The sequence below is a fragment of the Thamnophis elegans genome, chromosome 2, assembly GCF_009769535.1.
Source record: "Thamnophis elegans isolate rThaEle1 chromosome 2, rThaEle1.pri, whole genome shotgun sequence".
Lineage (NCBI taxonomy): Eukaryota > Metazoa > Chordata > Lepidosauria > Squamata > Colubridae > Thamnophis > Thamnophis elegans.
The window spans coordinates 49,752,462-49,780,066 of NC_045542.1; the positions used below are offsets into that span (position 1 = coordinate 49,752,462).

A 27,605-nucleotide genomic window follows, 5' to 3' on the forward strand; every position below is an offset into this window, starting at 1 on the left:
ACAAGATAAATTACAAGTTATTAGCAGCCAACAATCTATAAGATATATCCAAAAGCATTCAGGAAGCAAAATCTTTGTTGTGTGTTAATAAAGAGTTGCAGAGCTCACCTAACTTGTAGTTAGCACCTTTTAGGAAAGTGCAGCCTTGGAAAATCATTCCAAAGGCCAGGGGCCACCACAGAAGGTGGCCAGGATCCCAGAAGATAATTTCATTTCAATGAAGGAATCTGGAGTGTTCTTTCCCCATTAGAACAGATAGCATGGGTAGATGCACCAGATATTCATATTGGATGTATTTTCTCCTTTATTTGTATTTTTTATGTTAACAATTAGGGGCTTCTTTTAAAAATATTCTTACCATAATTTTAAATGTTACTTCTGAAATTTTCTTTGGTAAAGTTTATTGATTTTTGTTTCACTAGTTTGCAGTTCTACTTAACATAACCTGTGGAGATGATAGTAGGGGTTCAAAATAAATTACCTGTGTTTTTAGAATAAAAACATCATAAATTGATGCAAAGCTCACAGAATTTAATGCACTATAAAAGAATGACCCTTACACGGCATAATATTCCTTTGCTAAAATTTATTCCTGCCACCCGTGTTTGGAGAAGGACTGTCACTTCAGAAATCACTTCAGGAACCAGTGCTAATCCATTCACTTTTCAGTCATTTTGTTTGATGTTAAAAATTAACTTGCAAAGCAAACCAACTAAACTCGGCAGAAAAACTTCAAAGCAGCAGTAAACGGTAGACAATTAAAATTAACATCAAGAGTAACTTCAAAATAGTCTCTGCATAAGTCAGGAGAATATCATTATTTCTATTTGTGTACTATGCATGTCCCTTCACTAGATACTTTGCAGTTTTATTCCAATGTCAATCACTACAAACAGATGGTATTGTTTGCATTCCAATTTTGACTGAAAATATTTCAAATCACTTAATATAGCTGTTTCATATTTTAGACATGGCATTTTGTACTAAAAACGGCATGTTTTAAATTTAAAATGGTTTAGTTTAAAAATGTTTTCTACAGGAAAGATGCATAAATAACATTATCAGAGTGTGAATAAATATTTAACTAGTAAAATGAATGATTTTTGCATTAGTAATTTAGACAAGCTTTATTGGTAACTAATTTAAAATGGACTTAGATACAATATAACTATGCATCCAGAATTGAGCATTTGTAAGAGTATTTTGAGACTCTGCATTCTAAGAGTTGAAAACGACTTGATGGCACATAATCCATTTCGAGACAATTTCATTTCCTATATGCTTATTATTTGAATACTTTTACCATTAACATTTACCATTTAGTGTGTTTTAGTCATTGTTTGTGGGACCATCTGTGTATGAATCAGGTTGAAACAGCCACTTCCAGGATATCATTTTATTTCTGGCTATTGAACAATGATGTGGATAATGTGTAGTAATATGCTGCTTCAGATGTTCCACAAAGGATTGCAGATTTTTCTTTTTATTGCTTCTTTAACCCTGCAGTTTGGAAGAAAATAGATCAGTTGTTTTAGAAACCTATCAAGACTCTCTTTTATATCTGGTGCTTTCACCAGTCTTAACTTTATTGCATAATACTAAATACAGATTTCATCACTAACCGTAATAGAATCATCCATCTTAAATATCTGATTCTTGTTCTCTTCTTGCAGAATAGTGCAATAAACCTTTAGTTTAACAGAACTTGGTTTAGTGGACTTCTGATATAATGGACAATTTTTTTTGTCTGGCCTTCAATCATGAGGTATTTGTTAAATTGTTTAAATGTGGTGTTTGATGGAAATTTTGTGTGTTCAGATTTTAATGAATGCTAAATTTTAACGTCTCCTTCCAAAAAGTCCATTAAATGGAATGTTTATTGGATTTGGAACAAAACTATTTTTGTTGTAGAAGATTTTTTCAAATTTTCATATGAAAAAAAACCTATAGACATCAAATTGTCTTAGGACTAACATATTTGGGTTACAAAATGCCATCACTAGATGGCAGCACTGTAATGACTGTCCATATTTCTGCAGCCCAGTTAGAGTCTAGTCCAGCGATGGCGAACCTTTTTTGGATGGCGTGCCATAAGGAGGGGAGCACGGGGGGGGCATGCGTGGGCGTGCCACACACATAATGCAATGTGCAACCTCCCCCCAGTGCACATGCGTGCATGAGAGGCGCTCCCCCCATTTTTTTTTGCAGAGGCTTTATAGGAGCCTGGGGAGGGCAAAAGCAGCCCCCCCCCGCTCGTCCGAAGGCCCTCTGGAGGATTCAGGGACCTTCAGGAGGCTTCCCTGAAGCCTCCGGAGGCTTAAACCGACCCTACGAACAAACCGACCCAAGAACAAACAAACAAGTCCGTTCTTGAACTTCTGGTTTGCCCATAGGGCCGGTTTTTTGCGCTCCGGAGGCTTCAGAGAAGCTCCTGAAGCCTCTGGAGGGGAGCAGGGGGGGGGGAAGACTCTTTTCACCTTCCCCAGGCTCCTATAAAGCCTCTGGAGCCTGGCGAGGGCGAAATGGCTTTAAAAAAGGCTGAACTCAGCTGACAGGGCAATTCCTCACTGGTCTAGTCTAAATGGTCTAGTCCAATGATGGCTAACCTTTTTTGGATTGCGTGCCAAAAGCGGGTAGAGCACAGCGGGGTCGTGCACAGACGTGCCCACACCCATAATGCTATGAATGCGACCAGCCCTCCCCCACACTTTTGGCACGCTTTTTCACCCTCCCCAGGCTCCAGAAGCTTTCTAGGAGTCAGGGGAGGGCGAAAATATTCCCTCCCCCCGGAAGCCCTTTGAAGGCTTCAACCCGGAAGTTCGGGAATGGTAACGAAAAATGGTCCAACGCACAAACCAGAAGTCTGTTCCCGGGTTGCCCATAGGGCCGTTTTTCACCCTCCGGAGGCTTCAGGGTAGCTTCCCAAAGGTGAAAATGTCCAAAAAATAAGGCTGAAATCAGCTGGCTAGTGCGCACATGTGTGCTGGAGGTAACAGAGCAACGCCTGGAGTGCCCTAACAAATGGCTCTGTGTGCCACTTGTGGCACGTGTGTCATAGGTTCCCCATCACGGGTCTACTATCTAAATGGACTCTAGAAGATGGTCTAGACTAAAATGATCTAGTCTCTTTAGTATACTATTAGCGAAAACTTTGCCAACTTTTACTTAACACTTTGGCCTTACCGTGTGTTACATATATAGTATGCTCAATAAGGGTACAATAAACACACAATGAGTGTTGCTCTTACTATTATTTGAACTACTTTTTTAATCAGTTGATTTTTAATTGGGAGTTACTCATAACATTCATTTCTGAATATGTGTGCCTTGGAAAACATTATGCATTGCTTTCATTTTCAAGTTATTAATAAAATGGTAATGTTAAAGGAAACAACCTCTTATCTTTTCAGTAGCTAACTATTGATGGCATTGGTTTGCTGGCACCTTTCCCTTTTTAAAATTCAAGGTTTTTTTGTACAAGAAATGTATACTTTTTTCTACTTGAATCCAGTTAGCAACTATCAATTGCTCACTTATTGAAAAGAAAGGAGAGACTATTTTTTAAAAAGCCATGTTATACAGATGCCTCCAGTTTTATTTATTTATTAAAGTCTAACATTCCTCCAAATGCTCAAGATAGCATATAGCATTCTTTTTCAGCACTCTAACAACACTCTTGTGAGATATAATGACTGGTCTCAAATCTTCCTGTCTTGTTGTCTGACCCACCCTTGTGAAAGTTGTGGGTAATGTATTTGCAAAGTATGACCAGTTATCACTTATACCTCATTTGGTCTTTTAAGTCAAAATTTTATATGAAAGATGTATTAGTTCCTGAAATTCCAGAGCCCACCAGGTATTTTTACTAAGCTGAGCAGTTTACAGTAATACTTAGCTCTCCTATTCTGATACTATGTGGTCAGCCTTTTTTTGGATAGGGGAGCCCATTACATGAATCTGGACCTCACCCATCAAGACCTTCCTGATTGCAACTTACCTTGCAGGGAAGGCGGCTGTCCCTCACAGATAATTCCTCCAGAGTGTGCGCTGGATCAAAGTGGTGGCCAGGCAGACCTTCCTTTTATTGGGAAGGAGCCCGAGGTGGATGTCTTCATCATGAGTCTGGAAGGTAAACTTGTTCTTCTCTGTACACTTATGGTTCTGCTAGTAAACGTTGTGTTCAGGAGAAAACAGTATACTAAAAATACTGTATACCATCATTTCAAGGCCACAAGTTCCATACCCATTATGGCTTTCTTCTTCAGAACTGAGAGCCATATGGATTGGTGTAGGAGGAACTAGCTGAACCACTATTTTTACACAGACAAGGACAAGTTTAACTTTCTGCTGTTACCCCTATACCAATCCACATCTTTGAAATCTGGTGCCTCAAACTTTGGTCATGAATTGGACAGAGTATAAAAATGACTATAATTCCCTACAGGACTCTGAACCAATTGGATGAGAAACCTCAGCCAATTGGATAGCTTACTTCTACTGGCTTTACTACACATATATGCATGAATTCAATTTTATATCACTTTTGAACAGAAATAAATTATAGATTGCTCTAGTCCATATGTTTAAGAAAGAACAGCATTAATTTAGTGTGTAGGATCTCTTGATTGAAACATGCCTAGTGAAAATACTAATAAGATTGGAAATTAAAGTTGTTGGAATTTTGAAAATTTTAAATATGTTTCTTGTAACATATCCCTTGTTTAAGATTATGTTAACTGTAGTAAGACTTCTGAGTTTGTTTTCTGAATTAAATCTGTGTCTGCTGAGCTTTTCCTGAAGCAGAGAGACTAAATGAGAAGATTGATCTGCCAGAAACTCTGTTGAGTGGATATTTGCATAACAGTTTACCTCACAATTTGACACCATTGCAATAAACCAGGAGTATGAAAACATCATTTGTAAAAGAACAGATGCTTCTATGTGCTTCTTAGAGGTTGGGATTTAGTATAGGATTTCTTAAGAAATATGATTATGAGGAAATTATTTTGCAGTATTCAATCTGCCTGAAGCTGTTGTCTTGAAACTTACTTGAATGCTGCTTTTATTGTTATTGTCACTGTCAGGAACATTAGTAGTATCCTGTTTGGGAACCTCCATAATACTTTACATATTTAACAAAATTTAATAGAATGGTTCCTATTTCATCTTTTATATTTTATTCTTTTTGTCACCTTGTCTAAAATTGGAGCATCTAAAATAGAATGCACTTTTAAGCAATCAGAGGATAGATACTTCAGAAACTATCAAATAATATTAAGATCTAACTTTATATAGTATCTCTCATATATTTTCCCATTAAGAACCCATTGAATCTGATTTCCCCTTTGAGGATTCTTGATCAACTCTCTAATGTTAGATTTCAAAGTCCTGCAAAATTTTGAAACCAGTAATTCATTACGAAAAACATTATACTTTTATCCACATTTTACTTGATCTGTATCTTCTGGCACAGCTGTATAATTCTCATGTAGAAGTAAATCCCACTGGGATCAATGACCACCGTTGTTTCAGATTGTTTTGGTTCTTGAGTCACTGCCAAATTTCTAGTTAAGGAAGTATACCACACCAGCAAAGAAATAGGCCAAACAAAAGAACCTTGTTCACTGAAAACCTAAGTGTGTGAGCAAACATATTTTCTTTTTTCCAAAATTTAGATGTACTCTTTTGATTGCTTTCATGTCAAGTGCTCATCTTTCTGTAAACAAAGTTGCTCTGCAATAATTTGCAATAGTGTACCTCAACTACAATTATTTTATTTCTTGTAACTTTTCAAATGTGTTAATGAAAAGAATGAGAAAGGTTTTAATTTGGCTGATATACATACATGCATACATATTCCCAATATGCACTTTAAAGTAATTGGGATAGTGCTAGAAAAACAAAAATATTATTTGTGCATATAAAATTATATATTTCTTCAGTCCTTCATTGCTTGAATCTATTATGAAAAATGCTGATTTCTGATTTGGTCCCATATTCTTTGCTGCATTTGACTCTGGATGGATTTCTTTTTATTTTTGTAATAATCATTATGATTTTCCTTCATGCTTAAAGCACATAAATATGAGGCATATTAAAAAATAAGTATTCTTTGTCAGAATGAATGGGGGAAGGGAGGAATGATTCTATACTGTCTTTTAAAAAAGGTAAGCTTTAATATATTGCTGCTAGTATGTTTTCAAAATTATGTGTGTTGTCACATGTGACTTTTTCTGATTTACATTGCAGGCACCTATGGGGACATGCTGGGGTGATATCTCAGAAGGTGTGCGTGTAGAAGTCCCTAACACAGATTGCAGCTTACCTGCCAAAGTCTTCTGGATTGCTGGGATTTTGAAATTAGCAGGTTATTAATTTTTATAATCATGTATTTTAAATTATAATTGCTTAGACATGATTGAAGAATTATTTCTTTGAAAGGTTTCTCAGAAATAGAAATCCTCAGCATTAAATGGCTTAATTGTTAGATTGTTTAGTGAGGCATATCCCTTAGGAATAGCCAATCAGTGTTGATCATAGAAACTGTAAAGAATAGCTTGTGGCATATTGAATTATGAACATTAATTATAATCTTTAGTATTCTTTAGAGACTGATGGACCATAATTGCAACTGTTGAACTTATTAGAATGGTGCATGATTAGCTTAAAATTGTTACTGGAGTATGTGTGCACACCATTTATATTCACGTTTTTAGTACTGATACTCAAGATTGGTTTAAGGAATTGGAGGCCAGAATTGGAACCTCCACCTCCCGAAAGCCTTGATTAATATCGCAGATGTATTCCTCCAAAACGAGCCCTTAAACACAACCTCTGTTTCAGGTTACAATGCTTTATTAAGGTATGAAGGCTTTGAAGGAGATTCAAGTCTTGACTTCTGGTGTAACATCTGTGGACCTGATATCCATCCAGTTGGTTGGTGTGCAACCAGTGGGAAACCTCTAGTTCCACCACGATGTATGTAACTATAGCACTAATACTTTGAACTTTTTATCTCGTTCTCTCTGTGCTGACTGTGATTGTGTTAAAACAATATTTTTTATTTGTATTGAGGAATGCCTATCCTGTTGTGAGCACTATATATTATGTATTAAAATGTTTGGGTTACTTTTGATTGTCAAAACCTTTTGTGCATTTCCCCAATAAATAATATATTTGGATTACCATTAAACTTGTTGATTCTCATTCAGAGTCTGTTAATTCAAAGTTTAAATAACTAATGCATGTTTTTTTCTTGACAGCCATTCAACACAAATATACAAATTGGAAAGCTTTTCTGGTAAAAAGACTCACCGGTGCCAAAACTCTTCCTCCTGACTTCTCTCAGAAGGTGAGAATGACTAAACTGTGTGGGAAATTTGCTAATTTTCCCACTAGTATTATATTAATAATTACATCAGTTTGGGGGAGTCTTCCTTGAGCCCGTATGAGGGATTTTTGCAAGCTAGAAAACAGCCTTGAGACTAAAGCCAAGGAAGTATGTATCTCTTTCTCATCGCATACATGAAATCTGAAGCTAGTGTTTTAACTAAAAACTAACCTGTTAAAAACAGTCATAGCATGCAGATCAAACCCAAAGCTTCTATAGCTTGACCAGAAATAATGTTTTCATGTATTTGAAAAGGCAAAGAAAAAATTAGTTATTGTATTTTTTGGAGTATAAGACGCACTCCCCCCCCCAAAAAGAGGGTGAAAATCTGGGTGCGTCTTATACACTAAATACAGCATTTTTGGCCTATCAAAAACCTGTCCCCTTTGCAAAAAATGAATGTGCAGAGGGTGTGGGAGGCTTGCAAAGTGCTACTGGGGGCTGGGGAGGGAAAAAATGAGCAAAAAACTGGTTGTTTTTGCCCCTCCAGCCCCCAGGAGCACCCTACAATCCTCCCATAGCTCTGCATGCCTTTTGGGGGGGGGGCAAAAAACGAGGGGTACAGAGGGTTTGGGAAGCCTGCAGAGTGCAAAAATGTTTTTTTATTTTATTTACCTATTCAAAATCATGGTGCATTTTATAATCCGGTGAGTCTTATAGTCTGAAAAATATGGTAGTTTCTCATTTAATAAACTGATTGAGAACCTGAGAGGTAAGTCATGAAAAGGCAGTAATTAGAATTGCCTGGTATGGTCCAAGGGTCTCTGGGAATTCCTTAAAACCTTCACAGTAGTCTGCAAAATCAGAACTATGTCAAATATTGAAGATTCCAAAAATTTAACAAAAAATACTCTTATAGTTGTTAAAAAATATACTGTATGTTAAAAAGTTTTTCATGAAAAATATTTATGTAAATATCTGTTCATATCTAATAGGTTTAATATTTCCTTTTACATAATTCAATGTTCTACAAATGCATAAGTTTTTAATACGGTAAATTTTAATAAATATAAAGCATGTAAACAAAAATTACTTTTGGCATCCTCCATAATTTTTAAAGATGGGAAGAGGTCGTAAGCAAAAAGCTTAAGAAATACTGCTTGATTGTCTGAATAAAAGATTGTTAGCAGACTCTGAAAACTCCTTCTAAATATTCCGATTGAATTTCTCCCCTCCCCCAACACTCTCTCTCTCTCTCTCTCTCTCTCTCTCTCTCTCTCTCTCTCTCTCTCTCTCTCTCTCTCTCACACACACACACACACACACACAATCCTGTCAAACTCCTGGCCTACAGGCCAGATGTGTCACATGCTGGCAACCCCCATGCCCGGTTTAGCAAAGGGGGGAAAGTCCTAATACATCACATGACGATGACCTGAATTTGACACTCCTGATCGGTCTGTCTCTCTGTCTGTCTGTCCGTCCGTCCATCCATCCATCAACACACACACAAACACACACTATAAGATTGCATTGACATTTGGAATTCTGCTACTTGTATTCTCTGAAAACTAGTTTTAATATATACAGATCTTTGTGGATAATATTTTGAATAATAAATATTTGCAGGTACACATGCATTAATGCTGCACAATTACTTGTTTCAAGGTATCTGAAAGTATGCAGTATCCTTTCAAGCCTTCTATGAGAGTAGAAGTTGTCGATAAAACACACCTATGCCGAACACGGGTAGCAATTGTTGACAGTGTAATTGGAGGCAGATTAAGACTAGTGTATGAAGAAAGTGAGGACAAAACAGATGACTTCTGGTGCCATATGTACAGCCCACTCATTCATCCTATTGGTTGGTCTCGGAGTATAGGACATCGATTCAAAAGATCTGGTAAGTTAGGATGTAGTAATGAAACAATGAACAGCATTTGTTTTTTTAGCTAAAGGCATTTAAAATTATATTGTAACACCATTCTCTGCCACAAATATGCTATTACATTAATACTTAACATCAACATTCAGAATGTTCCACTTTGTTTTTATCGGTTATATTTTTGACTAATAATACTTTTAGGAGATGATTTTCATGTAGTGGAGGAGACAGCTTTAATTTTTCCTTTCTCTTCAAAGATATAATCAAGAAACAAGATGGTCAAATTGATGCATCCTCACATTTATTTGCTAAGGTACGATATTTTAGAAGAAATTGTATTTATATTGAAGAAATTTTTAATTTTAGAAAATGTAAGAATTTAATAAGTATGGTTTATCAGCACTTAATATTTCAAATTACTAGTCCAATAAGATTGAAGACAAAGTATTAACAAGTGGCAAAGGCAAGTAACTTGAAGCTTCAGATTTTACAAAACTTCAATGAATGAGGAGGATTGCAGTTCCAAATTCAAACTACATTAGCAAACTAACTAACGTGGATTACAGATTGGATTACAGATCATGTTAATGGCTACAGTGCCTCTGTTGAGGGAAAGGGACTCCAAGGTAGTTTACATAAATACCTTTGGCTCAGTGCCATAAAAACAGGATGAGATAAATATAGAAAAAGAATTAGCCCACATTTATCAACCCTTGCTTCAGTACAGGTAGTCCTTGTCTTATGATCATAATGGAGCTTGCTTATTATAATTGCAAGTCCTGATGCTCATTAAGTGAGGCATATGATTGCTTGGCTCTCCCAAGTGTGATCATTAAGCGACGGCATGTGGTGTTAAACAGAAAGAGGTCAAGCAGCTGCCCTCCATGAGTAAAAAAAAAGAATTTTTGCGCTGGGCTGGAGAAATGAAACTCAGACCCTGAAGCCATGCTGTTCCCCTCCCATCTCAGGACTAGCCTTTCCAGCCTTTAGAAACACAGCATTCGCTAAGTTTTTTTGGCTAGAGAGCCGGAGAATACAATCTTTCTGAAAAGGGAGAAGGGCTACAAAAATACCAGAAAATACTGTCTATCTAAAGGAAAAGAAAACCACCCTACCGATCCACCCCTTAGAAGTATTTGGTTTGCTAGCTGGCTAGCAAATGTAATCTTTTTAAAATGAGAAAGGCTTTCCTGCCCATTTCGGAAAGATTATTTTGCTGTCTTCTCAACAAATGTGATCTTTCTGAAAGGGGAGAAGAGCTTTTTAGAACCGGGGTTAGAACAACAGGGTTGCTTCACAAAGAGTAGGGTGAAATCTATCTGACAGGCAGCCGCTGCACTCTCAAAGGTGCTGGTGGAAAAGTCTGGCGAAAGGGATTTTGGCATGGAGCATTTGGAGACAGCCTGGCTCCAAGTGCTCCATGCTTCAAACACCCTGGACTAAAACTCTCTCTGGGACTGTGCTGTGAACTTTTCCAACTATCCTCTTTGAGAGCAGGACTGTTACATGGAGGCAGTCCCCACCCTTCTGCCAGTGTGGACTGAAATCAATCTAGCAGTCAACCCTTCCACATTCTCAAAGAAGCTGACTGAAAAGTCCATCCCAAAATGGGTCCTGACATATTGTTTTCATCCTGTGACTTTGGAAAAAAAAATCTGTAGAATGATGAATTAAATTATGGGAATAAGCATCACTGTCAAAAAATAATAATTTCATACAGTATTTCAAAAATAAGTCTGATACAGAATTTAATTCAACTTGGAAACCATCTCTGCATTATAATTCTATATAGAGTCATGTGTTGCATTTGAACTCTGTATTTCTTTTAACCCAAGGCTTTAATACCTAGGCCTTTGTTTGAATTACTAAATAAGGATAGAACTCTTAGATTAAATAGATTGATTCTCTCTACTATGATTCACATTATGGATATTGTTATTCTAAATGATGTTCTGAAAATGCAAGGTACTTTAAAATGTAGCATTAATATATTGCTATTTTAACATTTTATACTGCTTATTTTTCTGTTCTAATTCTCTTTTTTCTTGATTGTGTTTTTAAGTATTTACTACAATAGAATAGAATAAATAAAAAGAGAGAAATGAATTTGCACCGAGTGAAAATGATGCATCTAAAATACATGCATAAAATGCATACAGAAAGACTGAATATTCTGCATAGAAAATAATGCCTTAACAGGTGTTTTGGTCTGGGTTGGTTGTTGTTGTTTTTGGCCACATATCAATGTGTACTATGGGTGTTTTTTAGGTAAAAGAAGCTGAGTCCAGTGGAGAATGGTTCAAAGAGGGGATGAAATTGGAAGCCATAGATCCATTAAATCTTTCTGCTATATGCGTGGCAACAATTAGAAAGGTAAAGATAATTAACTTACCTTGTAGAGGAATGTGAGCTGGAGGCAGTTATTAGGGCCATTTTCCCCTCTATGTTCTTAGGGAAATGTGTATTCAAATAATTGTTTATTTAATATTCTAAATCATGGGTGTCCAACCTTCTGGCTTGTCTGGGTTGCATTGCATGAAGAAGAATTGTCTTGGGCTGCATATAAAATATATAATAAATGTATATAAATCACATAATAAAAGTTTATGATCATTTGGGGCTGCATTACTAGCTGTTTAGGGCTGCACGTAGCCTGTGAGCCTCAAGTGGGACACACCTGTTCTAAATTCTACCTAATATTACATTAATTTCCATGTATGTTAAAAGGAGCTCATAAGATGACAACACTATAGATTATATGGACCAATTGCTTAACAACTGCGCTATTTATATAAGGGAGCTGAACGAGGAACTAGCTGGTGGATTATTTGTACCCCATACCGAAATCAGAGTCATTTGTAAAAGTACATGATCAACTAAGTATTATATACTTAGTTGACCATGATTGATCTTGAAAAAAGTTGCAGAGTTGCCCATTTAAGCTGTATGGTCACTAAGAAGTCCTAGGGCAGTAGATTAGATTGGGAAGTCAAAACAGCATTCTGGGAAGAAGACAGTGGCATATAATTTTGTATCATTGCTAAGAAAAAAACATGTGTTCATGTCACTAGGAATTAAGCTTGACTAAAGGGAGACTTCATGGTTTAATGTAACCATGATTCTTTGAGAAATCTGAGGAAAAATTCTCTTTATGTTTCAAACCCTGTGGCAGCTGAATTACCTGTCACTTTATGTTTTTCCGCCTTGCACTGCTTTGTATTAATTTTCTACATTTAATTCTAGGTATTAGCAGATGGATATCTTATGATTGGGATTGATGGATCTGAGGCAGCTGATGGGTCTGACTGGTTTTGTTACCATGCAACCTCCCCTTCTATATTCCCTGTTGGTTTCTGTGAAATTAACATGATAGAACTAACTCCACCCCGAGGTAGTCATGTTTTCTTGTTCTATATGTATATATACAAACACATTTTGATATTTTGTGTGTGGCATAATACTCGTACATTGTCTTGTAAAACATTTGTCCTTTCCTCCAGAAGTAGCTTGAAGTTGCTTAGCCAGCAGTTGAACAGAAAATGATATTTTAATATTTCTTACAACAGCTTTTGGAGGACTTGGTTGGATGTATCATTTTCTTTCTTTCCCTTGCTTCCTCCAAGGACTTTACAGAGCAAAGACTGAAGAAATTGCCCTGTTGCTGTTGTGTATAATTTCAGAAGAAATGCTGGACTAATAGTGGTGTAGCTTCTCCTTAATTATTTAGTGCAGGTTGGATTGTCTCACCATTAATGAATGGTTCAAGCAACTTATAGTTTAAAAAATAAATAATAAGGCTATTTTTTTAAAAAGCCTAAATCAAAACTGATAAAATAAGTATGTAATAAACCATCAGCACATTGCAGAGACCTACTTGCAAGTTCTGAGCTACCTCTGTTCAAGAGTGATTTGTATGTCTTTGAGCTCCCTTTCTTTCCACTGCTGATCCTACTGCAAAAAGTGCAGTCAATACTGGGCTAAATTGTCTACTTGGCGTAGGAACTTGATATATGTATGAATGCTCATCCTTAAAGGCTTTGCTTCAACTGCTGCCCTCAGATGAACACAGGCCAACAACTCTTGGGAAGAGGGCTTTATGCTTCTTTGATTATAGAGCCATTAAGCCAAAAAGGTTCGTATAGCATAGCAGCCTTTAGGATTTTTTTTTGACACTAGAATCCTTTGAAATAATTTGTGTAGTATCTCAGGGGTAAAAATACATTTTAACTGTGACTTATTTTTAACAATTTGTATTCTTTTTGTATTTTTAAAGTTTTTATTTTATGAATCTCACAAAATTGTATTATAGGAAATCAATAAAAACACAGTTGTACATATGTATTTTAGGATCAGAATATTTCCTTACAGTGTTATTACATAATAATTATACTTAACTTGTAGGTTATGCAAAACTACCTTTCAAATGGTTTGACTACCTCAGGGAAACAGGTTCAATAGCAGCCCCTGTCAAATTCTTTAACAAGGTAAGCTGGCATACAGACCAGAAATTTGATCATTGTAACATGCCTATACTTTCTTCATTTCCTGCCTCCCCTCCCTGAGCTAGAAATTGTCTATGTCTAGCTATTATAGAAAATGTTTTAAAAATGGAAAAGACAATTTATGTGAGGTGTATGAGATCTCTGAAGAATGGACATATGGCTGCTCTGAAGTATACAATTCTGCTATGCATGAATATGCTGGCAATCAGTGACATAAGGAATGATTATAACTAACAACAACCTATTTCCCTGAGTTGTATGATAAAATAGGAGGGAATGCTACTAAACCACTTTGAATTTTTGAATGAAAAGCAGACTTTAAAGTTATTGATATACTGTATCAGTAAATAGACACACGTCTTCTAGAGGATTCAAATGAGTTTTTTTCTGTCTGTCTCTCTCTCTCATCTTGGTAAATAATTGTGTTGATTTAGTATATAGAAAAAAAGAGAGGAAAAAAACAGAAGGGAGAACAAAAAATCCCCAAAATATACACATGAAAAATAGCTTAGTTTTAAAAGCAGCATTAACTTGAGAGAAACAATATTTCTCTATTAAGAAAGAACTGGTTCATAAGGAAACAGATGTAATAAATCCAAATTGTAAATCTGGTGTGGCACTGTCGCCTCATCATAAAAATGTAATCTTTTTTAATTGTGCCCTGATCCATAGTTATGCATGCAGTGAGAAATATCAAATATTTTATTTATAATTAACATGTTTAAACCAAATTACTCCTCCTATAACTATAGGGACAGGTTTATGGATTTTAAAGCAAAATAAGACGTAGTGAAGCAAGTACTTATATGGATAAGTACTTCATCATATTATATCTTTAGCATATTGAAATTGCTAGCCTTTAAAAAAAAATTCTCAGTCATCCAGTAAACATGAAACGACTGCTGCCATACTGTGTTCTGGACCAGTTGCAATTTCTGAGTAGACTTCAGATACGGTCCCATGTAAAGTGCATTGCAGTAATCCAGACAGGAGGTGACTGGAAGGCCAGGAAAAGGCACAATTAACACATAAGACAAATCTATGCAAATATCCCCCCAGCCATAACTGCTCATCAAGCAAGACCTCTGTGTCCAGGAGGAACACCCTTCTCCCTGAAATCTTTTGGAAAGAGTTTTTTTTCCCCTTTGATATCTTTTTCAGAACATATTTCTCCTAAATGTGCAAGTACATACTTTTGTGGGTATATTTTTGTCCCATTCATTTTATCCTGTCTCTGTTACATAAAAAAATTAACTAAATGTGAATCAATGCCAGATAATCTGTGTCTGTGATCACCAAAACATGGGATTTATACCCAGACGTCAATATATATATTTGAATGGTCCCATTTATTCTTTCTGGTCATTGTTATGTAATATTAGAACAGCAGGAATGTCCAGAAGCTATGAAGAGAATCATTAAGATGAGAAGGCAATTTTCCTGTGGAAAATTTAAAAATTTTCCTTTTTATAGTAAAGATTTGATTTTCACACATAATGACTGGATCCCATCGCATTAAGCCATAATGTGATTTGTTTTGTGGGGATTCTGCACTCTATATGAACTCCATCACGATGGATTGTGAATAATGTTTAAGGCTGAATATGATAATGGCAACCCCTACAATATTTGTTTATTCAACAAATCATAGTTAATAATGCTTTGGGATGATGTACAAATCCACCTAGTGTAATAAATTTGATTATTTCCCTGTTTCAGGAAGTTCCAAACCATGGGTTTCACGTTGCAATGAAACTGGAAGCTGTGGATCTCATGGAACCTCGTTTAGTATGTGTGGCCACAGTAACACGCATAATCCATCGTCTCTTGAGGATACATTTTGACGGCTGGGAGGATGAATATGATCAGTGGGTAGACTGTGAATCTCCTGACCTCTATCCTGTAGGGTGGTGTCAGTTAACAGGTTACCAGCTACAGCCTCCTGCATCACAATGTAAGTTACTAAGATTCTTTTTTAGAATCTTCCATTTCTGATATTTAGCAGATTCCTACAGCAATAATTTTATCTTCACTTATGAAATTCTGCCACCTTTCCAACTGCCTCAATCATCTCAGACATTTGGTTAGTAACTCAGAATTGCCTGATCTAATTTGATGTGCCTTCAAAATGTTTTTATAGCTTCAGCTTTATTTTTACATATGTCTAAAGACTACAAATTTGTCTTACTAAAATGTGTTGCAATATATATTTGTTTATAATAAAGTTACATAGATATATAAGCTTAGTTGGAAAGATCTTATTCTACTACGTGGTTTGAGGTTTGCTGTTCCTTCTATTAAGTCAGATCTTTTAAGTTACCCATGTTTCCCGAAATAAGACAGGTGTTATTTTCTTTTGACCCCCATAATAAGGGCTTGAATTATATCAGGGGGGGTATTATTTTCTGGCAAGTAGGGCAGGCGAGAAGCGAGATATGCATTTTATCTTTCTAGCTCCATCGCGTTCCTTGCCGTTGTGTTCAAGAAAACACGTTGTAAAAAAAACTTTGCAAGTCCAACTTCTGAAACTCGCAAGAATGTTTTTTTACAAATTGTTTCCCTGGACACAACAGCTGGAAAGGTAAGATGCGCTGCGGTGCAATTTGGGGATTGGCAGGTGGAGCAGGGGATTGGGTGGGACAGAGACTCCTGTAACCTGCCCATTTCCGGTTGGAACAGCAAATCTTTGTTACCTGCCGGAGGATGAGGCAGCAGGAACCAAGCACCTTCCAGCACCTCGAAAGCAGCTTCGCCCAGGCAGGGACTGGTGATGGCTGTGGTTGCTGGCAGTGTGAGGGTGTTGGTGGTGTCCAACCTGCTGCAGGCCGGGCAGATGGATGAAGGCGCTGAGATTGGCTGCGGGTGGCCATCATCTGCTTGATCATAAGCACCGCGTTCTGGCGCTGATGCAGAGTCACCTGGAGATCTGAGGTTGGTGGAAGAAGAAAATACTTGGGCACCGGCGGCTTGAAGTCCCCCAGCAAGCCAGGATAGGGGAAGATGACAGGTGGCTCTCCAAGGCGGCGCTTCCCTCTGGACACTGCTGTGGCTGTGGCAGCGTCAGCAGGCAGGAATTCTGCCTGGCCAGGAGAGCCCGGGGGGTGGGGGAGGCTGGCCTGCTGAATAGCTGAGGAGGTGCCCGCCATGCAGGTAGAAGGCGCTGGGTTCAGGCCCGAAGCCACCACCAAAGTGCAAGACCACTGGTTGGGTCTGGTGCACACCTGGGCTACACAGCGGGCTGCCGAAGAATGTGTGGATGGGCTGGGCCTGGCCCAACTCTGGAAGGCCACCGTGAGGGACATGGAAACCACTATAACCTTCCCTGGACAAGATTGGGATCATGGCCAGCAGGATTGTTTTAGTAGTTTTGGGGGGGTTATTTTTTTTAGGGGGGGAGCTTATTTTATCCCTTGCCCTGAAAAGCCCGATTGGGCTTAGTATCAGGACATGTCCTATTTTCGGGGAAACACGGCATTATGTAGTAGAATAGGCACTCCTCATCTCATAATACTCAATTTCTGGGTTTTGGTAATTTGGGTTCTCTTAAATCTGTAACAAAATGAGGAAGGAATAAAATGTTGTTAATGATAAACCTAAAAGATGGATAGAAAATGTTGGCAAATAATTAAAAGAGAAATTATGTCTTTTTTTCCAGCAGTGTTTAAAAAGGTGATTACTATTGTGACAATTGAAAATTAACTGGAAGGGAGAACTATGCCCAGGGATATGTATAGTACAAGGCATAGCTTCCAACAAAAATTCTCCATAGCTCTAGAAGGTTCTCTACCTACTATGGAGATGTACCACCCATATGGCTGTTGCAAACAGACCATGATGAAGAATGGAATGCTGTTGCTATAGCTATTTCCAAAACGAGTGCATTCCCCAACTATCGTTGTATTTACTACTATACTTTCTGCTTATAGCTTTGTTATGTACTAGTTGTGTGCAACAAAGCTACAGTGTTTGATTATGAATATTCTGGTGTTCTACAAAATACATTGATACAGTCATTCCAGGAATGGATTCATCAGTCTTGCAAATGATTCTTTTGGAACAGGCTGTGATTTCTGTCTTTATCTGGAGCACAGTAAACCATGCTCTGTTGTGGGGGAAAAAACACTTTCAGGAAAAAATAAACTGTGTCCAGACTGGCCAGATCTGGAAGAATGTTCTAGTGAACATGGAATATAATCTGTGATCAGACTACAGAATTTTGTACTTCCCTGTGGTGTGGTATTTCTGCTTGAATGCTTTTCCTTCACAGTTTATTATCTTCCGATTGAATTGTAGTGCATGCATTTTTACCATCTACTCCAGCATTCTGACTTCTGATTGATTTTCGCTCTTTCCTCTTGCATTGCAATTGTGTGTCATAGTATCAGTGTGATCCAATCATAATTGCTCTCTATCACAGGTAGTCCTCAACTTATAATTGCAATTGGAACTATAATCTTGTTTGCTGAAAGAAGCAGTTGTTTCAGTGAGATATCCAACTGACTGCTTTGCTCAACAACTGCAATTCTGGCTCTTCCAGTTATGGCTTGTTAAGCACACAGAACGAAAGAGCTTCCTATCAAAGGAGGGCAGGTAGCTTCCCTCTGTGTACAGAAGGGAACTGGTGTACTGAATTGGAAAAACAAACCTGGGATTGTGAAGATCCTTACTTCGTGTCTCCAGGCCAGCACAAATGTCCCTCTCCCCGCTGTGTGCGGAAGGGAATTTGTGTGCTGGGTTGAAGAAACCCATTTCTACAGCCTATCAAGGATTGCCCCACCACCATTATGCATGGAGGAGAGAGGGGAAGTCCTTTGGCAGGCGGCAGCAGCAACTTTCTCCTCCAGCTTCCCCAAATGATCATCACATGATTGTAGGGTGCTTGGCAATCATTGTTAACTGGGAATAGGTTGCTGAGTACTCAGATCATAATCGTGTGACCACGAAGGGGTGCAAAGTTTTACTGTGACTGGTTATAAGTCAAGGACTACCTGTATAATCTAAGTACCATAGAAAGGATATACAATAGATACAATGTAGATATACAATGTACTGGTCACATAAATATACACAATTTAAAAGATTTGTAAATTAACATAATTATGTATAAAATAAAAAATTCCTGATAGGCTTTAATTTTGTCTGATTAGAAAAGTAATAATCATTTTTTTTTATCCTGCCCAAACCAGTTTTAAATTTTCACCTGAAACTTTATTGTTAATTAGTCAGAATATTAATGTGCATCATTAAAAGCATTAAAAGAAGTTGGTCACATTTTGAGTAGGCATTAAATTACATTGCATGTAAATGCTTCCTATAGTATCTTTATTGGCCAGAGCATTTTATTTGTATGGAAATATGTTATCTAACTATTTTGAAATAAGCTGTAAAGTTGTGTTAAAACAGTATCTTCTGTTAAATTTTAGCTTCAAGAGATAGCCAATCAAGTTCATCAAAACAGAAGAAAAAGTCTAAATCACAGCAGTACAAAGGACACAAGAAAAGTGGGTAACAGAATTATTATTTTTTAACTATATTAAAAATCTATCACTTTATCTCAGGACATTTTTGTGTGTAAATGCTGTTTGGGAGAAATAGCTTTCAAATGTAGATATCCACTATGACATAAAGGGAATTGCAGTGATTCATTATTTTTATACTGTGACGGTTTCTTTTCATTTCTTCTTTGAAATAAAAATAAGATGGATTAAATATGTTATTGAGCAAGTTTTTTCATAGTACAAGAATTATTGTAGTCTCTTCAGCTTCACACAAAGCCTGCTTAAGGCCAAATAAAGAGCATTTTTAAATAAAAAGATGCGCAAGTTGTGTGGAGTGACAGTTTAGCGGATATACTTTTTGTTGAAGAAAAAATGCTATTAAAGAGGAGATTCATGTCAATTTTTCCTTGCCTGCATTGACATTAATTTCGATATTCTTCTGTATTGTTTCATTTGGTCTTCATATAGGTAGCTCATCTTAAAAGATGAGCATTTTTGATGGCATTTTAAAAAGCCAGCAAGATTAATGTATGAAATTTAATTTGGGACTCTGACAAACATTGAAAAGACTTCTCTCATTGGTAACTGCTATGAAGTTATATGAGTTAACTTTAAATTTAAAACTACATTTTGAATAGAAATGCAAATATAAAGTTTTTTTCCTTAATGGCTTGATCCTCATGATATTTTATACTTTATTTTCAACCTGAGTAGCCTTCACTGAATTGAACTAGTATTCTAGAACTACTTTGGTCTAGTGGTTAAGGCATCAGGCTAGAAAGCAGAAGGCTCTGAATTCTAGTCTGGCAATAGCCATGAAAGCCAGCTACTTGATCTTGGGCCAATCACTCTCTCAGCCCAACTCACCTCACCTTGTTGTGAGGAAAATAGGAAGAAGGTATGTTGAATGTTCACTGCCTTGACTTACTTGTAAAAATAATAAGGCCTGCATTACAAATAAATAAGTAAATTCTTGCGGTGGTAGCCTCTGAATAAATAAATCACCTTAATTTCAGATGGCATCCAGGAATAAGAAAGTTATTGATCATGTTTGTGATACTTCACAAATTTCAACATAGAATAAGTCCCTTTTCCTAATACATAGATAGTGTGAAACTATTGATTCTGTTTTAGACATCATGAGTATCTTTTCCAAGAGGAGAGAAGAAAGAAGTGAATGGTATCATTTCTAGGTTCTACAATTGCTGCAAACTAAGTGTTAACTGTGCAAACTAGGACAGGGGTCTTAATTTGTGCATGAGATTGCACTGCACAAAAATTTCAATACAAAGTAGAATGATCTTTATTCATTTATTAGCATTTATTAAGAAACCGCATTAAATTCACATTTTTGAGAAAGCCACTTGAATGATTTTATAATAAATTAATTTCTATACATGTAAGCATTACATATGCTATGATTCAAACTTAAACATTTGTAAGCATTTGTACCAATAGTAATTATACAAATATGAGATTCAAGAGCATGTTGAAAACTGCCTTGGTCATATGTTCCCAATCTGATGTCATCCAGTTGTGTTAGGAGTACAGTTTTCAAAATTTTTGCCCAGTATTGGAATTTTGAGAATTGCAGTACCATCACATTTGGAAGGCACAAGATAGGGGGAAATATTTTGGGATCTTAAAAGTAAAACCAAAGAAATTATGTCCTGCTACTAACTGGCAAATATATTTTCTGTCATTGAAGATGGAAAATTATAACCATAACTCCTTCATTATTGTTATTTCAAAGTAATTATATCAAAGAGCTAAAACAATAAAACTATATTGTGACTCAGATTTGTAAGCATGAGGGCACCTTCCAGTACTTTTTAAATGGATAAAGCTGAGATACAAATGCATACTCTCTCAGTGAGATACTGTTTAACTGTGATACCAGCGGTGTGACATGTAATTTTTGCAGTCCTTCAAAATTTTACTGTCATGTAAAGCAGTGCAAAACCTATGGATAATTCTCATATTGGCATGAAGGTTGATTCATATCAGACAACAATTTTGCATGGTATTGATTTTAGGGTAGCAAAATTTTAGATATTGCAGTTGTGCTATGGTAGGAGTTGGTTTAAAAAATAGATCCCTTGTCACTGGTACAGCCACTAAAAAGCATACAGTAAGTAACAAGTGAAATTTCGAATAATAAGATGGCTATTAAAATATCTTCTGAAACCACTTTTAATTTGGAGATGTTACTGATGGATAATATTTATCTATGTGTACTTGAAGAATAAATCTTAAAAACTTATTCAAATGTAGTAATAATTACATCAAGGGTTTAGCAACAAACGGTTTTAAGATGGAATTCCTAACTGTGATTCTTTTATACCAAGCAGTGTAAGAAGGAATGATATTCGTCCTCCTTGCTAACCATGCCTTTTTCTTTGTATTAAGGATAATTGTGAGGTTAATGAAGCCCCCCCCTTATAATCAAAAGTTAGAATATTGTTCCCAGACAACCAAAACACCTTTGAGATTAGAAATTAAAAGCTAATTGAATCCAGAGGCTAAGTGAACAAGTAATTTCTGTAAAGCCGACTTTTGCAAAAATACTGGAAAAAAATATGTTACCTGACTATTGTCATTTAGCACTACAACACTTCTAACAGTCTGAGAAGTGCTGACTGTCCCGTTCCAGTTCAACAGAGAATGTTTTTTCCCTCAAGAGAAAAATGTTTATCACTTTTGTTGAAATCTTGTACATCCGGACTTTGGAATCTACCAGGTTTTCCCGAAAAGAAGACCTCCCCGGATAATAAGCCCAATCGGGCTTTTGAGCACATGTGCTAAAATAAGCCCTCTCCAGAAAATAAGCCCTTCCCAAAAATATTGCAACATAGCAGCAGCCATGAGGTGACCACGCTTGCCACCTCCTGCACCTCAAAAATAATAAGATCTCCCCAAAAATAAGGCAAAGTGCTTATTTCGGGGGTCAAAAGAAAATAAGACCCTAAAACTAAAATGCAAGATATCTATTTGGGATCTGTATGTTTTAGCTCTTCGTGGCATGAAGCCAGTTTGAATTAAAGGGCAAATGAGTAAGAGTGACATTCTCAATTTTAATTTCGCTACCAAATACGTATCTTAATACTTTTCTTACCCTTCTATCATCCCAGTTACTTAGACAGTTATTCTGTATAGTAATGGATTTGTCTAGTCTGCCTCAATACAGACTATGAACCGATACAATCATACAGATGTATGTGATTGTCTTGATTAAGACTATAGTTATTGCTCATATTGTACATCACTTAATTGATATAGCAATCTTTGTTATGACACTAGTTCCTTATTTATACTATTCTGAAAGCATTTAAAAGGCACAAGAATATGAAGTCTTTATATCTGGAGTTATACTTGGTTTGTCACTTTAACATCACTGTTAAATCAGAGGTACAGGTCATGTTCTCAACCTTGACAACTTTAATATGAGTGGACTTCAACTCATCTGGGTGGAGAATGCTGGGAGTTGAAATTCACTCATCTTAAAGTTGCCAAGATTGAGAAATACTGGTATGGTTAAGAGAATTAAATAGTTTTTGTTAGAGATGTAAGTTAAGGGGAAAACATAACCACTGCAATAGAAGGATGCCTCATAGAATCTTTTGATTTTTGCCACAAATCACCAGAGTTAACTTCTAAGTGAATCCCCTTGGCTTTCATTGATGGAGATTAGGACCTACACAGAGAAACACCAAGTGGAGGCCATTTTCAGTGAGTCTTGCATTACCTTAATGCACTGATATAAGTGTTTTACTTTAGTTTGACTTGATGTTTAGAGAGGAAAGATACCAGTTGGAAAGAAGCCTATCAGTTTGTCGAGCGGCCCTCATGACGGGTGGGGTATGGAGGAGCTTCTCTGGTGATGAAGAGTTGACTCCTCAGTATCGAACCCTTCCAGCACAGACATCCCCGGAGGCCTGCCAGCCTCCCCGGACTAGCAGAGAGTTCAATCCCTGCCTCAAAACAGGTAATTGGTCATGTAAAAAAAAAAAGCAAATATATGAGAAGAAAGTTGACTGAGGACCAAGCATGGTCAGGCATGTAACATGCTGGCTCATTGCCACCCTCACTTTTCATTTAAAAATGGCAAGAACATTCATATCAGCCCATGAGCCCATCTCATTGAACTAATCATAAGTGTTAAGTCCTTGATTTCTATGTAGCCAAAAAAATTCACTAAATTCCTTCCCAAAGCAAAGCGAATGTAGAGATAGAGTGAATGTATCGAGGCAAGACGGTTAAGTTAGTATCGACTTTTTATAGGCTGGGCATGATATCTGAAGAACACAGCAAACCTCTATGAGCAAATTGTTTTTGTTGTTGGAAGAGTATTTTGAAAAACTTAATGTGATTCACTTTTTAAAAATTGCAATCATATCTTTAGGTCCCAAAATTGACTGGAAGATAAAAACTTTTCTCTATAAATATTTGACCATTTAGACAAACAAGAGAACAATAGTGTATTAGTATGTCTTGAGGCTCATTTAAGGTTCAGATAGGGCTGACAACAAATGTCAGTCTGTGCTGAAAGTGGTTAGCTAATATAAAATAAATTTGGGAGGCTAATGTTATTTCAGTTTTGTCAGTGGAGAATATCACTATGATTCCCCCCCCCCTCTCATGGAATGGGTAGCACTATATATGAGGAAAGGATGCTTGAATTTTTAAACAAACCAATTTCTATTTGTAATAAAGATGTGTAGTTGAAAAGTCTCCTTTTTCTGAGTGTTCCACAAAATGCAGATCATAGACTAGATCATAGATTTCATTCTACATATAATCTGAGTTCTGTCTGAAGAGAAACATACCCAAATTCGATGGTATGTTCTGTTCCACTGTAAGAAATCCTTCTATTTCCTACTCCCTTGGCACGACCTAGACACTGCTATGTAACATGTCCCAGTGAATAGATAGGTGCATGTCCCAAGTAATAAAGACCTCTGCATAGCCTATTATTTGCATGACATGAATCAAGTTCGTCTGCCGTCTGCAAATAGCCACCTTAATGGACAGTAGGGAAAGTCTCTTTTATACCATGCAACAAGATGCATGTGCCGGACAGTGTCTAGTCAATGAAGAACTATGAATTCTGATAAGGTGCTTTGTTGTACTAGTTTCTGCTGGAGTGAAACAGAAGAACGCAGGTGTGTTTTCTTGGGATGTATTTGATTTATCCATATGATTTCTCATGCATCCCTATCTAATTATTTTCGCTTACTTGGCTAATGCTAACTATTAAAGTATTTTATAATTACTAATGAAATGAAATGTTCAACATCTCGCCGAAAGCTTTATTTTCATGAATGCTACACTTCATGTTTTCTTCAAAACAATCAAGAAACTAAGTCTTGTACATCATACATCCCCTCTCCCATTACATTTCTGTAGTGCATTGAACCACAACACTACACTTCACTACTTCAAATGCTAATCTTATTATCTGGAATAAGTATGTTTCTAATTATGATTATGTTTGAAATGTTAATGTTAAAGTCGTTGTATTTCTGCACTATATAGTCTTCAGGCATTTTTTTTTCATGGGGAAAGGTGTCTTGGAGGATGAGATGTCATCAAGCTAATCTTTTAATACATTATTGTCTTAACATAAAGGTTAGAGAGAAGGGATTACCATAAGAGCTAACTGAATTTTTAAACATCAGAAAGAAATATATTGCTTTATAAAAGGAGGAAGGTACCATAGGCTCACCTTAGGCATGAAAGCCAGCTGGGTGACTTTGGGCCTGTCAGCCCAGTTTACTCACAGAGTTGTTTTCCAGTTTTTTTAATAATAAAGGTGAGATAAAAATAAATAAACGAAATAAAATAAAACTATAGTTCTTGACAATAATTATTTAGTGTAGAGTTGTCACAATTTATGGTCTTTCAAACTGCAGTGCTCATCCCTTATCAATCATGACATTGGCTCGGCCTAACTTTGATACTCTCTCCTGAAGAGCCACACACCAGCATGTTCACCTTAAGGAAATTATTTGATGAATTCTAAAAATATTACTTTTCTGGATCTTTATCTGAGGGATAGTATCAGTAGGTACTTTTTAAACATCTCTAGCAGATTATTTGAAAGAATTAAAGTTCCATGTGTCTTTTTATTTTAGCAATTTATCTTAAAATGTACTATCTGCCTTTATTTTAGAAATAAAAAATGTAAAACCAATTGAATTCTTCAAATATTTGTATGTGACATTCCAAGGACTTCAAGGGATGGGTCAGGCTTTAATAGTAAAATGTTGAATTTGTTAAAAAAAATCTCAATAAATTCCCAGAATATGGACAATTGTAGTCTTTCCAAAAAACATACTATTAGTGGTTGTCCTTCCAAAGAGGAGAGACCCTTGACAGCTATCAGGTGGTCTTGTTCCTTTCATGTCTGCCTACCAGATTGATCAATTAATTTAATTATTTTCTATATATTTCGGGAAACCTAAAGTGGCTTTTATAGGAGTCCCAGCTGGTCTCCCATTCAAGTAGTTTCCCAACTCAGATTGTTAAAACAAAAACAAACCGTTTATTACATATATTCAGATAACACCCTAAAAGTGCATGATAATAGATTTTAAGTATGCAAGCCTAATGAAAAAGAAAAATCAGAGCTTCCTTTGCCAATCTTTAGTTCTGAAACAATTTTCCACAGTGAGTCTAATAAACTTGAGTAAAGTTACTCTAGAATAAGCATAATAAGCATAATAAACATAAATGAAATGAATTAAATAATCTGATTAGGATTGAAATTGGAATAAGAATAATATCATGAGCCACAGGTTTCATATTGTGAATAATAATGTAATTAATTTCTGTAAAAGTCTGAAAGCTATTTTTATCTCCTTGAGAAAATTGCTTATTATTACATGTTCTTAATTTCATAGTAGTATTTCAGCTTGCCTGCAGTGGACATTTGGAACATGCTGAAATTTGCAACTAGAAATGCAAGAATAGCAAATGGCAATAGGCATGGATTGATGAACAAAATGAAAGAAAAATTGTTATGTTACCTTTCTGTTGTGGCCCAGCAGGATCCGGTTGAGCTGCTGATGGACTCGGATAGCGAGGAACCATATGAGTCTGCCAGGGAAGATGTGGAGTACCCTGGGCAGGGTTCAGACTCAGAGCAGGGACCAGAAAGGCTGGTTGGCCACCAGGAGGAGCCTGAGTCATGGAGCAGTGGGGAGGATTCAAGGCAGTTTGTTCCTGACGCCAACTAAGAAGGGCGGAGAAATGGAAGCAGCAGCTCCGGAGGCAGACTCAGAGATGATAATTAAGCCCAGATGGTTGCGGCTTGGCCCCTCCCAAGAGAGTATATAAGTGAAGAAGTTGGGAGGGGTCATTTGCAAGACACAACTGTTTGAAACAGTATTGGAATACTCTGTCTTGTATGTGTGCCTGTTGGATTTTGGGTTGCTGCCAACTAGTCTTGCATGTGAGTCTTGTCTGGGCCTTCAGCCAAAGGAGTCGAGGAAGGAAATGTCTGGTTGCTGTGCCTGACAAGTTTGACGGTACCCAAGCCATGTTTCCAGCTTTCTTGGGACAATGCCAACTCTTTATCAGTCTGAAATCAGAAGACTTTCCCACTGACCGGGTTCAGGTGGGATTCATTATCAGCTTGCTCTCAGGCTCCCCAGCTCGTTGGGCTACTCCTTTGTTGTTCCAGGCTAGCCCTTTGCTGGACGATTTCAGGGGTTTTTGCAAGCACCTCAGACTCATGTATGAGGACCCCATTAAGGAGGAAATAGCCACCAGACTGCTCATGATCTTGGAAGCACGCCTTCCCGAAGGAGCCGATCCTGAAGCACCCTGATCCCCATCATCCGTTTGTGGAGGAGGCGGATGCGTCTGACATCGCGGTGGGTGCGGTGTTACTGCAGGCTCACGCCCCTGGCAGCACCCTTTTCTCTTGCGCTTCTTGTGGAAATTCAGTCCTTCCGAGTGCAATTACACCATCTGGGAGAAGGAGTTACTGGACATTAAGGTGGCATTTTGCAAGTTGGACCAGCGCCAGATCCGGTAGTCTCTGTTCTTTGCCTGGTTCAACTTCAGAGTGACCTACATCCCGAGTGCGCAAAATCAAAGGGTGGATACCCTGTCCCGGAAACCAGAGTACTCTGACACTGCAGACTCGCTTCCACCCTGGACAGTTTTGCCCATCGAATCCTTCACTGTAGTTCACGAGCCCGTGGACTTATGGTCTCAGATACGGGATACACAGCGGTGCGACGAGTGGGTGGAGCGATGGAGGGCAGTGGTAGAACTGGTCTCCCCGTGGACCTTTGACGATGAACTCTTGAGGTACCAGGACCAGCTCTATGTGCCCACGGGGCCCCTCTGGGGACTTATTCTCTCCCAGTGTCATGACAATT

The 27,605-nt window shown here is 37.2% G+C and overlaps 1 protein-coding gene across 7 annotated transcripts in view; it reads left to right on the top strand.

The window, feature by feature from the left end:
- MBTD1 (mbt domain containing 1) overlaps nucleotides 1-27,605 on the top strand; it is a 55,481-nt gene that overhangs the window by 14,366 nt on the left and 13,510 nt on the right. For all 7 annotated transcript variants that reach the window (XM_032211466.1, XM_032211471.1, XM_032211467.1 and 4 more), the window contains exons 6-15: nucleotides 6,250-6,367; nucleotides 6,844-6,978; nucleotides 7,263-7,351; nucleotides 8,999-9,233; nucleotides 9,473-9,528; nucleotides 11,484-11,588; nucleotides 12,459-12,606; nucleotides 13,617-13,699; nucleotides 15,437-15,671; nucleotides 19,141-19,218. In XM_032211466.1, the coding sequence (XP_032067357.1) occupies nucleotides 6,250-6,367; nucleotides 6,844-6,978; nucleotides 7,263-7,351; nucleotides 8,999-9,233; nucleotides 9,473-9,528; nucleotides 11,484-11,588; nucleotides 12,459-12,606; nucleotides 13,617-13,699; nucleotides 15,437-15,671; nucleotides 19,141-19,218 (1,282 nt within the window). The remainder of the gene's footprint in view (nucleotides 1-6,249; nucleotides 6,368-6,843; nucleotides 6,979-7,262; nucleotides 7,352-8,998; nucleotides 9,234-9,472; nucleotides 9,529-11,483; nucleotides 11,589-12,458; nucleotides 12,607-13,616; nucleotides 13,700-15,436; nucleotides 15,672-19,140; nucleotides 19,219-27,605) is intronic.